At 39.7% G+C, this 13,827-nt stretch overlaps 1 protein-coding gene across 1 annotated transcript in view; it reads right to left on the reverse strand.

Moving 5' to 3' along the window:
• The window catches only part of LRP2 (LDL receptor related protein 2), a 231,935-nt gene that overhangs the window by 157,902 nt on the left and 60,206 nt on the right, over nucleotides 1–13,827 (reverse strand). The window contains exons 5-9 of the mRNA XM_054476935.2: nucleotides 8,965–9,075; nucleotides 8,513–8,626; nucleotides 6,625–6,741; nucleotides 5,213–5,365; nucleotides 3,406–3,525 (exon numbers count right to left, since the gene is read on the reverse strand). Coding sequence (XP_054332910.1) covers nucleotides 3,406–3,525; nucleotides 5,213–5,365; nucleotides 6,625–6,741; nucleotides 8,513–8,626; nucleotides 8,965–9,075 — 615 coding nt within the window. The remainder of the gene's footprint in view (nucleotides 1–3,405; nucleotides 3,526–5,212; nucleotides 5,366–6,624; nucleotides 6,742–8,512; nucleotides 8,627–8,964; nucleotides 9,076–13,827) is intronic.

Below are 13,827 nucleotides of genomic sequence, written 5' to 3' on the forward strand. Positions count from 1 at the left end.
CATATGTATACATGTGCCATGCTGGTGCGCTGCACCCACCAACTCGTCATCTAGCATTAGGTATATCTCCCAATGCTATCCCTCCCCCCTCCCCCCACCCCACAACAGTCCCCGAAGTGTGATGTTCCCCTTCCTGTGTCCATGTGTTCTCATTGTTCAATTCCCACCTATGCGTGAGAATATGCGGTGTTTGGTTTTTTGTTCTTGCGATAGTTTACTGAGAATGATGATTTCCAATTTCATCCATGTCCCTACAAAGGACATGAACTCATCATTTTTTATGGCTGCATAGTATTCCATGGTGTATATGTGCCACATTTTCTTAATCCAGTCTATCATTGTTGGACATTTGGGTTGGTTCCAAGTCTTTGCTATTGTGAGTAATGCCGCAATAAACATATGTGTGCATGTGTCTTTATAGCAGCATGATTTATAGTCCTTTGGGTATATACCCAGTAATGGGATGGCTGGGTCGAATGGAATTTCTAGTTCTAGATCCCTGAGGAATCGCCACACTGACTTCCACAAGGGTTGAACTAGTTTACTGTCCCACCAACAGTGTAAAAGTGTTCCTATTTCTCCACATCCTCTCCAGCACCTGTTGTTTCCTGACTTTTTAATGATTGCCATTCTAACTGGTGTGAGATGGTATCTCATTGTGGTTTTGATTTGCATTTCTCTGATGGCCAGTGACGGTGAGCATTTTTTCATGTGTTTTTTGGCTGCATAAATGTCTTCTTTTGAGAAGTGTCTGTTCATGTCCTTCGCCCACTTTTTGATGGGGTTGTTTGTTTTTTTCTTGTAAATTTGTTGGAGTTCATTGTAGATTCTGGATATTAGCCCTTTGTCAGATGAGTAGGTTGCGAAAATTTTCTCCCATTTTGTAGGTTGCCTGTTCACTCTGCTGGTAGTTTCCTTTGCTGTGAAGAAGCTCTTTAGTTTAATTAGATCCCATTTGTCAATTTTAGCTTTTGTTGCCATTGCTTTTGGTGTTTTAGACATGATTAGGCAAGAGAAGGAAATCAAGGGTATTCAATTAGGAAAAGAGGAAGTCAAATTGTCCCTGTTTGCAGATGACGTGATAGTATATCTAGAAAACCCCATTGTCTCAGCCCAAAATCTCCTTAAGCTGATAAGTAACTTCAGCAAAGTCTCAGGATACAAAATCAATGTAAAAAAATCACAAGCATTCTTATACATCAATAACAGACAAACAGAGAGCCAAATCATGAGTGAACTCCCATTCACAATTGCTTCAAAGAGAATAAAATACCTAGGAATCCAGCTTACAAGGGATGTGAAGGACCTCTTCAAGGAGAACTACAAACCCCTGCTCAAGGAAATAAAAGAGGATACAAACAAATGGAAGAACATTCCATGCTCATGGGTAGGAAGAATCAATATCATGAAAATGGCCATCCTTCCCAAGGTAATTTACAGATTCAATGCCATCCCCATCAAGTTACCAATGACTTTCTTCACAGAATTGGAAAAAACTACTTTAAAGTTCATATGGAACCAAAAAAGAGCCCGCATCGCCAAGTCAATCCTAAGCCAAAAGAACAAAGCTGGAGGCATCACACTACCTGACTTCAAACTATACTACAAGGCTACAGTAACCAAAACAGCATGGTACTGGTACCAAAACAGAGATATAGATCAATGGAACAGAACAGAGCCGTCAGAAATAATGCCACATATCTACAACTATCTGATCTTTGACAAACCTGACAAAAACAAGAAATGGGGAAAGCATTCCCTATTTAATAAATGGTGCTGGGAAAACTGGCTAGCCATATGTAGAAAACTGAAACTGGAACCCTTCCTTACACCTTATACAAAAATCAATTCAAGATGGATTAAAGACTTAAATGTTAGACCTAAAACCATAAAAACCCTAGAAGAAAACCTAGGCATTACCATTCAGGACAATTATAGTTTTAAGTAACGCTGAGGAGCAGACTTTCTCAAGAATTTCAAGTTTAATTTGCAAACCAGAGTTTATTTCTGGTATCAATACGTTTTTCTGTTTGCTAGCACTTCTGCTGAAAAATAATAATAATAATAAAGAAAAAAAGAAAGGCTTTTCTGGCTATGAGTAGTTGTTAAGATTAGCTGTATTTGACAAAGTATAATTATGTTGGAAGCCATGAGCTGAGACTAAAGACTGAATAACTGCATTAGGTTTACCTAAATTCAATATTTTTTACCAAATTTTACCAAATAGTTCTAAAATATTAAAATTTTAACATTTTAATAATATTAAAATAATAATTTCAGATGAAATACTTTTCTAGAAGCATTTCTTACACATTTCATGTTTGTTGCTATCCCAAAAGCCCTAAAGAATACCTCACATTTCTAAGGAATATCAAAAGAATATAAATATCCTGGGAAAATTCGGAATCATTTTGGAGACCCATAGATGACTACCAAATCTTAATGAATAGTTTCAATTGCCTTCCAGATGCCTTTTCCCAACAGCAGTAAAAATAGTTTTCTTTAAACCTCTGTGATCACTTCCTGCTAGTATGTTTGTTGTTCATGTATCAAAAATCAGATAGAAGGAAAAAAAGATCAGAGCACCAACAACTCACTAAGAAAACGAAAACTGATGATAGTTGGTCATGTCTAATTCTCCCATCATAAGGCCCTGTCCTAATCACAGTGAGATATAAAGCTGGCATCAAAATCAAAAATCTCCCAATGGGAGAAATCATTTCTGAAGTCAGAGAGGAGAGATAAGAGGAAATAGTTGGTGTACTGGTGTCTAGTTTAATGCCAGCCACCATCTGGAAGCATCATGATAAAGAATCTGCTCATCTTGAATGATAGTTCCAAGTGGATGTCACAATCAGTGGAATGAGTAGCCAGCCCAGCATAGGCACTGACCCACCAGTATAGTCACCTGAGCAATGAACTGGTGATCCTCTGCTGTGTCAGGTAACAACTCTTTAGTTGTGGGATCCTGGGGACATTTGTGCATCCTGGAGAAGAGGCCAGGGGAGCAAGGTAGGGCTGCTTGCTGGGCTCAAGCAGCAGCTGTCTACCAACCTCATGGAAGTAGTTCAGTATTCAATAACCAGCATGGCTGCACCAATCCTGATGCCAAATACTTGAAAAGAAAACAGAAAAGGACTACCGCCCTCATCAAGTAGTGGATAGGTTCCAGGTACCTAGTCAACTCGCTCATGACAGAACCACTCTTTTGCCTTGTACAACACACCAAACCTTCTCAGAGTTAAAATTCCCTATTTGCCAGGTTTTCTGTGAGGTCTGGGTTGCTCTTTGTTATGACAGACCAAGGCGACTCTCTACAAGTGCAACCTCCTTGATGTCAGAGATCAGGGGACCCATCAGTGTACTGTAATGAAAGACAAGTAGCCCCTGACCCCCATCACTTACCAACACAGGTACGGCTGTCATTGTGGTTGATGATATAACCTGGGGGACAAAAACATGCTCCTCCATATGGCGTCTCATGGCACTGGTACTGGCAGTTCAAGGCAGAGCATAGAGTCGTACCTAAACGAAGAAAAGAACTTTGTTAAATGAATGGTGACCTCTGGACAAGAATGATTAATCTAATAGGTTCTTTTTCCATGAGTAGCAGCTAAGTAAGCATGTAGTAGATATACAGAAAAATCTGTCACCCTTCAAAGCTTACTGCAAAACTTTGCAATAAAAGTTCAACTGAGACAGGAAGATTGCTTGAAGCCAGGAGATCAAGACCAGCCTGGGTAATGTAGCTAGACCTCATCTTCACAAAAAGTTAAAAATAAAAACATTAGCCAGGCACAGTGGCTCACACCTGTAATCTCAGCACTTTGGGAGGCCAAGGCAGGAGGATCACTTGAGCCCAGAAGTTGGAGGCTGTAGTGAGCTATGACTGCACCACTGCACTCTAGCCTTGGTGACAGAACAAGAGCCTATCTCGAGTGGAAACAAAAGAAAAAAAAAAGCTCCTTTTTAAAGTTATAACTATGTGCAAGTATAAGTTATTATAAGTCTTATTTATCAAAAAAAAAATCAGGTCATGTGTGGGTCTATCTTTATGTCTACATAGTAAAAAGGGCTAAGAACTCCCAAGTGACTGGAGCAAGAATAAGCCCTAAAAATATTAACTGTGGCTGGCTTCAAGAGATGGGATTTCAGGTGATTATATTTTTTTCTTTTGGTTAATTTTTATTTTCCAACTTTCATACTGTGACTACACCTCTCTTATTAATTTTTTAAGCTTTTTTAAATGGGCTCCCAAATGAAATAGAGAAAAAAATACCATAGAGGTCTCTACCTGTTTAAATATTATGTACAATTTTTGTCAGGAAACAAAAAATAACCTTGGGGTTGCAGTTACATGGGGACTTCTAGGCAATCATAAATTTAGTTAGAGTATATTATTGATGAAATCAAGGTTTTAAATGGCATTCCCTTACAGGACCGTCAGCTGTCCACAGAGTTGATGGGTTGTTGGTGGGGTGAATATTCTACAGTCACAAAAAAGGAGAAAAAAAATCCCTAGCTCCAGTCAGTTTCCTCATAAATGAGTGTGGTCACACAAGACAAAATTGAACAACACTGTGCATGGCCAACTCAGTTTTGCCATTGGAGAGTAACTCAAAGTACATAACCCAGGAACCAGAAGCTTTTTTTTTTTTTTTAGTACAGCCAGACAAGGCCTTTTTCCATAATTATAAGCCAGATAATAAAATCTCCAGAACATCTTTAAGGTCATGAAAATTGTCATTGAAACAATCCTTCCTGTGTGTGTGTTAGGGATTAGGGACGGGGAGTTGCTAAAAAATTGTTAAGCTCCTCCCATCAATAGATGGAGTCTATTTCTTCCATCCACTCTGGGTTTGGCCAAGTGTCTTGCTTTGGACAAGAAGACTTGAGCAAACTTGGCATAAGTAGAACCTTGAAAGTACTTGAGCCCTGGGGTTTGCTCTTTCAGCCTCTGGGTCAACAAGGCTAGGCTAGCCCAAACTTTTACTGCAACATCCTGACGTGTGAGTGAGCGGATATAGGCCAGAGGAACTACCTAGCCAACCCACAGAACTGTGAGAAATAAGGCACATTTGTCAGCTTACACCACTAAGTCTTGGGGTGCTTTGTTATGTAAACACCAACAGATACACTGTATTTGAACGTCTGTTCTAGAAAACAGAAATATCTTCATCTGAAAGCTACCCAGGTAAATGTCTATACTCACTACAGTATTTTCCAGTAGTAGTACTGTTCTCATCTTCTCTTCTTGGGCAATCTAAAATCCCGTCACAAACTTTATAAATGGAGATGCATCGTCCTGACTCTGGGCAAGACCATTCTCTTGGGGAACATTTATGAACATCATGAGGACTGCTTTCTGTGGGGGGAAAAAGAGAGAGTTACAGGCCACAGGGAAGATACAGCCAGCTCTTTTTTAATCAGTGATTAAAAGAGGATGTAGAGCAAGTTGGACAAGAGAAATCTACAAATGATCTACATTTTACAGTAAGTTAGTGATTTCGAACTCTACCACTAGTCTTTTACTGAGATTCTAAGGAGAGGCATAAGGGAATTATTCCACTTTTCCTGGAAGAGGCAGCCCCCAGCCGGGTTATAAGAGTAAGAAGCAGATACGGGCCTCAATTATCAACAAACTAGATTCATAATCCCCTAGGAAAAGATGTAGTTATTTAAATCCTGAATTATAGAACTAGGGCCATCAAGCCAGGTACAGAATTACTTGAGTTTGTGGTTGGGCTTTTTGATTTGCTTTATTTAGTGAAATGTCAACAGTATAAGAAAAACCATAACCCAAATGTAGAAAAACCACCTTCTGGAACATAAAAACATAAAACTATGTTTTATGTTCCCAGAACAAGCATTCCCCTTATCATACCTGGGATTGGAATGGTGCAGGTAACTTGCTGTAGGGTGTGGGTATTAGTAACTGCTAAATTGTTGGAGGTACTGCTGATGATATCAGCAACATAAAAGGGTGAATATCAGCAACATAAAAGGGTGAATATAATTGGCAATTTCCTTCTCACAGAATCTTTAAGCACTTCCCTGGATAGTAGCTTCTCCTAGACTTACCAATCCCCAGCTCCACCTCACATGTTCCCAAGGTGGCCTCTGTCTCACCACTGAATGTCAGTGACTCATTTGGGAATCAGAATTTACAAAACGAAAACAAAAAATAAGCTGAACTGTTACCAAGGTTCAAAGTCATTTTTAAAGATTGTAAGGTCTAAGAAAAATGACATTTTCCCTATTTTCTCTCCTTCCCCAGCCTATTAGTTTTATATAGGCAAATCTATTTAAAACAGGCAGTCTTACAGGGAGAAAGTCAGACTGGGGTATAGAAGAGGCAGAGACTGTCCTACCTATTTTGCCTTAAAGATAGAAAGGAGAGGATTATAATTTAATCTGTATTTGAGTTCTGAATCTTCTTAGGAAAAGTTAGCGCAGTCACCTCCTTCTTCCCCACCCACTAAGTTCCTAAACAACCCCTTCAACTCCAGCCAATCCTGAGGCTTGCTTGTCACACAAAATTTCTAAAAAGGAAAGGAGAAAAAACAAGCGCTGGAAAACACTTGAAGAAAATGCTTTTCAGTAGGAATCTCTTCCCCTCCTTACCACATCCATCTTCATCTCCATTATCTTTACAGTCATCTTCTCCATCACAAACCCAGTTTTGATAAATGCATCGGCCACTGGGGCAAGTGAACTGGTAACCACCGCAGGTCGGATAGTCTGGAATAAAGCAACAGCTGCACTCCAAAGACACAAATCACCTGGAAAAACTCAAAGTGCTTTCACCTCACTGCCTAAGCAGAACTCCTAGAAATTGAAATTTCTATATCAATTTAATCCCTTAAATATCTTGACAAAAATTTTAAAAAGCAGGGAAAAAAAAGAGAGAGAAAGAAGAAGATAACAGCAGCTTTGGGTCCAGGAAATGAACTCAGGTGCCGGTTTCTGTTTTTCAAGATTAAAAATTAGGTCAGCCTGGGCAACATGGTGAGACCTCATCTCTACCAAAAATACAAAAAATACAAATAAATAGCCAAGCATGGTGGTACATGTCTGTAGTCCCAGCTACTGGGGAGGCTGAGGTGGGAGGATGGCATGAGCCTGATGGCGGGGTGTGGAGTTGCAGTGAGCCAAGATTGCACCACTGCACTCCAGCCTGGGTGACAGAGTGAGACTCTGTCTCACAAAAAAAAAAAAAAAAAATTAAAAACAAGATGGTTTGCAATGCATTGGCACAGAACAGAAAATGCAGACAAAGATGCTGCAGACATGACAACATCCAACGTTCTCATACTTTACTACAAGCTCTGTAATTGCTAATCTATGCCCAAATGATTCTGAGTCAACCATTCCATGATGTCACATTCTCTTTAATTCTCTGTCACTGAAATAAGCCCGGGTTCCAGAAAGGAAGTCAGGCATGGCTCATTGAAAATTAGGGTGATATCAAAAATATTTAACAACACCCTAAGGCATGGGTACCAACCAATCAAAAGAGGTGTGGAGGGAAATCATACATTCTAATAAATAAATCACCACACAAAGCTGCCAACTTACTGAACATAGTAAAACTCTTTCATGGAGTCTTCTAACTTTACTCATTCCAAAAAACATAAGTAGAGAGGTGGCAACAATAAGAGAGGTCATTTGCATTGCAGGCAACAGCACGGACATAAAAGCAAGGTAAGAGTGAAGAAGTGGAGGCAAGAAAGCCACCTATACCACACTGAAACTTTCAGGCTGGGCGTGGTGGCTCATACCCATAATACCAGCACTTTGGGAGGACGAGGTGGGCGGATCACTTGAGGTCAGGAGTTCGAGACCAGCCTGGCCAACACGGTGAAACCCCATCTCTACTAAAAACACAAAATTAGCCGGACATGGTGGTGCATGCCTGTGATCCCAGCTACTCGGGAGGCTGAAGCAGGAGAATTGCTTGAATCCAGGAGGCGGAAGTTGCAGTAAGCCGAGATCGCGCCACTGCACTCCAACCTGGGCAACAAAGCAAAACTCCATCTCCAAAAAAAAAAAAAGAAGAAAAAGACACTTTCCTGACCCTCCAACTTTAATGCAGCAGAAATTTCAAAGTAAAGAGGAGAGTTAGAGCCACTCATAGGAACTTCCTTTCCCTTAAAAACACTTCTCTCACTCGACTATCAAGATTGTCAGAGGTATGGGTCATTTGAGAATGCAGTGATACAATATATCCCGTACCCCTGGAGCCTAAGGAAAGAAGGCAAACTGTCCATCACCAGCCCTGTACATCTACACAGATCCTTGGAAAATAAAGAAGCCCAGGTCGAGCAACACCACAAAGGCTTGTGCCGAGGCCCCTAGTGACCTTCTGATTCCATCTGCCATCAAACGTAGTGACTCTTCTCCTTGAAAAAAGAGGTACATTGGTGGGGGAGTGGGGGGATAAAACAAAACAAAACCGAAACCAAACAAAACACTCCCAACAACGTGACCCAGCATAAAGAAATCACCGTACTGCAAGCATGTTCATCACTGCCGTCTTGGCAATCATTGTCATGGTCACAGACATAAGCACGAGGGATACACTCTCCACTGCCACATGAAAACTCATTGTGCAAGCATATCTCAGCTGCAACAGAAAGTTAAGAAGGGAAAGAAAAGAGAGACGTTAACTCCATTGTAGCCATTTAATCTCAAAGGAAGATCATCCCCAGTTTAAAAAGGGATTCTTATTAAGCAATGGTGTGCTGGTAAATGTTTAAGAACCAGTTATCCAGGAACAAAAAGGCCCTGGTTTGTAGTGTTTGCCAATTTCCAGTGTGTAAATACTCCTACCAACGGCTGACTTCAAACTACCAACATGAATTCACTGAACCTGAACTTGGGAAGAGTTGTACATATTGGCTCTCTCAAACCAGTATAAACCAGCTTCAGCACACCACTGCACATCTTGTGCACAATACTTACTGCAGTTGATTTCATCTGAGGAGTCCCTGCAATCAACTTTCCAATCACACTTCTGACTGGTGTTATAGCAGGCTCCATTGTCACAGGTAAGCTGCTCACATGTTGGGTACTCTATTGTAAAAAAAAAAAAAAAAAAAAAAAAAAAAAAAAAAAGGAAACAATAAACAAACCTTAAATTTCCTTCAGCAAACATTTATTGAGTGATTACTATATGCAAGTCACTAAATGCATATATTCATACACAAAAGAAATATGCTCCCTGGCTTCATGGAGAGTAAGGCTGGACAGGGGAGACAGACATTAATCAAATAAGACACAAATGGTAAATTACAAACTGGGATAAGTGCTAATGTGGAAAGTACAGAGGACTGTGAGACTGCATAGCAGAGAGATTTGGGGGCCCAGAAAAGTATCCCCTAAAGAAGTGACTTTTGAGCCGAAAGACGAAGAATGAGAAAGAATTTAACTTTAGTTCAAAATCAAACATTCTTTTACATGATACAGATAACATCCCAGGAAACTAAAGTACCACCGCACAAGCTTGGAAAAAAGAAAGGTCATTTCTTCCACTGGCGGGTTGGAGAAAGAAAGCAGGCCTAGAGTTCAGGATCCCTGGCGGCCCAGAGGTACCACTAAGCAGCTATTTACTGTGACTCAAACTTCATGTCCTCTCTATGTTGCTTCCCTATCTGTACATTTGGATAAGCTACTGCACAGGGTAGAGGGGCCTGAAAAGACCATGTCTGGTAAAGCATGTTGAAAAGCATAATGTGCTTTCAAAGCACAAATTGTTGTTGCCACGTTATGTACATATGACCACCTCACTGCTACTCACTGGACCTGGTTTTCTAGGTCACAGTGGAAAATCAGGAAGTCTCTTACAGGAATAACGTGCTATCTGTCCCTCCTCTCTACTTGCCAGACTTGGACCACCTGTCTCTCATGACTTCTTACTGGAGGCTTTATTCTGTGGATTGTTGATCTCTTTCCCCCAAGACATAATGAAACTCCCTGAGATCAAGGATCCTGTCTTACTCACTTTAGAATCCCCAACACTTAGTACAGGGGTGGGACATTACTCACTGTGCACACTTAGTACAGGGGTGGGACATTACTCTCTGTGCTCAAGAAATGTTCAATGTTGCTATTTATCACAGGTGAACATTTTAGTTCATTCGGCTTTTTAAAATATTTTGAAGTTCTGCCTTTTATGGCCTTTGAATACCCTCCTTTTTACAAATGTGATATCTTCCTTGGTCTGACCATCTTCTTCATGAAAGATTATTTTTGTAGTGATTATCAGGTCATCTTCTGATTTCTTTTTAACCAAGGAAAAGGTATGTCTTAGTTGACTTTGAGTCTCAATTTGGCACTTAAGAACCCAATTTGAGATTTTACAGAGATATAAATATATTGAAGATAATTCTTTGGATAGTCCCAAGTCTTTTCAAGCAGAAGTCATGCACCAAATTCTGTGCTGAAACTGTCAATGTGTTATCTAGCCTTTTAAGAGCAGCAGCAAGCAGGAGAAAAACTCATAGAAACCCCAGCTCTTCGCAATAGATAAGCTATCTGTCTGGAGGAAAATTAATCTGGGCTTGAACAGTGGCTACTTCATTTAAGGTGATAATTATAAATATAAAGAATCTAGAATAAGTGTGCTGGATGGATCTCTCGTTTTCCTCATCCTGCTTTTTGAGAGCCAGTGCCGGAAAATTGAAAGGGGAAAGATTAAAACAGTAACCACTGACATGACTACAAGTTTACTGACAAGGCCCATTCCCCACCCAACAAACAAGAAGCTCAGCTTGATATCATCAGGGAGGGTATTGTAATGGCCAGAGGTCAGCAGTTTGACTTTTGGAATGAGGAACAAACAGCTTTCTCATCTCCATCCACACTGATAAAGAATCTCTCTCAATCAGCAGAGGACCCCTCTCAACCCCTGCACACCTTGATCTCTTCGGTGCATAGTTAACCCGAGATGTATACTCATAGGAAAGATTTCACAGAGCTCCCTAACTCCACTAAATACTGAAAATACCTGGAAATCTGTTTCTGAATGGTTTTCCCTCTTTGGAGACCCATAGAGAGAGAACAGGTCCGAACTGTTAACACTGAGCAAAGAAAGAAATGAATGGATTCTACTACCATTGCTAAAGATGTTAATGAGTTTCAATCTACTCCAGAAAACAATAAATCACAATCCTTTGAGCTTCCAACTGGGAGATATCTAAAATCTTATTTTTTGGTTTATTTGCTTGGCAAGCCTAAGTCTAATCTTCTTCCCATAGAGCAAATCCATCATGTGGCTAAAATGTCCTGCAAGACTTTGAGTATAGGGTAAAGTGCAATATGAGAGGAGACCATATGTAAGAACACCAAGGAAACTCTTCCTTCTGAATTTGGTTTTAATGGAAAGATCAACAAGTACCTATAAATTAAGCCTCAGACCTTTAAAGTTTTTTCTAACACAAAAAGGTGAGAATATCCTTCCTCACACCACTCCTTGCTTCCCCTTTCTTTACTTTCTCCCAGTCCCAAATGTACATGTTCAGATTTGTTCCCCCATAATTGGGAGCTGCCCCAAAATTATGCAGACAAGAGTTTTTATATTTTTTCGCTGTTAATGATTTGGTTTGAAGCAAGAAATTTCCATGTTATAGTTCTGTTTACATAATCAGGAAGGAGGGTGTAGAAATGTAGTTTGAAGACCTTGTAGACCTCTTAGAATGGAAATCATTTTAAGCAGAGTAAGATACAAATATAAGGCACTATTCATTATTATCTTGACGGGAAGACTGTAGACACGTTTTATTCTCACAGTTTGACAACATGGCTGAGAAGAACATAGAAAAAACCATTATTATGAAGAAGGGATCTTAAAGTAGGTTAGGAAACTTAAGCCAAGATTGGGAAACACACACACACACAAGAAATTACTGATACAAGTCCAGCCCAGACACCTGGGACTGTTCAAGGTCCTAGAGTCATCCTTTATAAGTTACTTTATGTTATTTGCTCTGGCTCCAAGACAGATTAATCCAGTCAATGTAATGATTTGCCAGAAAGAATCTACCAGTTTGGCCACCAGCACTTACTTGCAAGTACTACCCACAAAGTTAAACAAGCAATCATCACCATCATCATCATCATCAATAACATATATTAAAAACTGTGTGCCAGACATGTGTCAAAGTACTCAATATGTATAAACTCATTTCATCTTCATAACAACCTCATGAAGTAAATACTATGATGACTCCCATTTTATAGAGTAAGAACCTGAGCATTAAGAGGTTAAGGAATTTGAAAAAGGTCACATAACTGGTAAAGTTGGAGAGCCAGAATTCAAATCCAAGCAACCTGGTTCCATAACCCAGGTTACTAACCACTACCACAGATACATCTACCATTTATAGGCTGCAGAGTAAGTAACAGGAAGAAGCGAAAAATTAAAGAAGAAAGAAATTGAATTAAATGGTAATAGAAAATTCTTAAAAGAGATTATGAAAAGAAAAAGAAGAAACCCAAGAGGAAGGGGGGAAGATTTTCTTTCTGCCAGTCAGTTTCCCATCCACATTAGGAAGAAGGGAGAAGTCAGGCAAACTCTAGTTTCCCACAACTTATGGCATAGTCAACAAAGTACTTCAATGTGATATAATCTAGGAATTCTAGGAAACCTACACAAGAAAAATAACTTTCCAGAAGGAGTACCAGGACAAACAGGAGAGTCAATACCAAAAAACAGGCCATAAAGTTAAAGTCTCATAAAGGTACCACCACGACTCCCCAAACCCCCATTCCTGGTAAATTTCAAGTCTCTAAAGTGACTGCCATCATGGACTAGCTCCTAGGGAATGTAGTAATATACAAGGAAAAAACAGAGAAGTATTTCCTGCCTCAGTCCAAAAGTAATTTGAAGAAGCTTTCAATAAAAAGTTATATAAAACCAAATTTATTAAAAAAGAAAGAAAGAAAGAAAGAAAGAAAGAAAGAAAGAAAGAAATTCAGCACCTTGGAAAGAGAAAGAAAATATGGTCATCCCGAGGACTTGTAGAATTGAACTAACATCAAGTTTAGTCTGGGTGGCTTTCAGGAAGCCAAAGCAAAAACAGAAACAAACTAAGTTATCTAGTTTTCCTTAGCTCACTCCCTTTGTACTAGCTGGGTCATAAGCCTGACCTTGCTGGTCTCTATCCACAGTGACCTAATCTTAGACCTCAACTAGAAATGTGCCTGAGAGGGTTGCTCCAAGGATTCCAGATCCACAGCACTGCCTTCTTCCCATACACAGAGCTATCACCAAAAACCGCAAAGGAGATAAAAACTGACATAGTTGTAAATTCCTTAAAAAAAAAAAAACAAAAAAAAACTCACACAAGCTCTATTACAAAAGTGACCGAGCAACAAGATGGAAAAATGTGCATCAAATGCTCCAAGGAATAGTACAAAGAAGTAAGATGCCTTCTAAGGGGTAAACAAATGTTTATAATGTACATCATGTTTAGTGGCACTGGGCTACATGTTTTCATTGAAGGCCAGACAACACCATGGTTCCATACCTTAGTAGTTATTCCCAGGGACCCACCTGGGCAGAACAAAAGACAAAATCTAATCAAAGAGACAGGAAAACTAACTGCACCCCAGCATTATAAGAGTAGCCACTTTCCAATCACTAGAAATGGTGTGGCTCAGCCTCCCTGCTGGAAACATAGCTCCAAATAATTTGAATACTCATCAGCAAATCATTGCTGGATGAATGTCAATATCCTAGAAACCAGTTATTCTACAGAGTGCTGCCTTCTTCTTAATTAGAATTCTCTTGTGCTCAACATGTATTTATTGAAATCTGACTTCATA

This window comes from Pongo pygmaeus, chromosome 11, assembly GCF_028885625.2.
Source record: "Pongo pygmaeus isolate AG05252 chromosome 11, NHGRI_mPonPyg2-v2.0_pri, whole genome shotgun sequence".
In the NCBI taxonomy this organism is placed as follows: domain Eukaryota; kingdom Metazoa; phylum Chordata; class Mammalia; order Primates; family Hominidae; genus Pongo; species Pongo pygmaeus.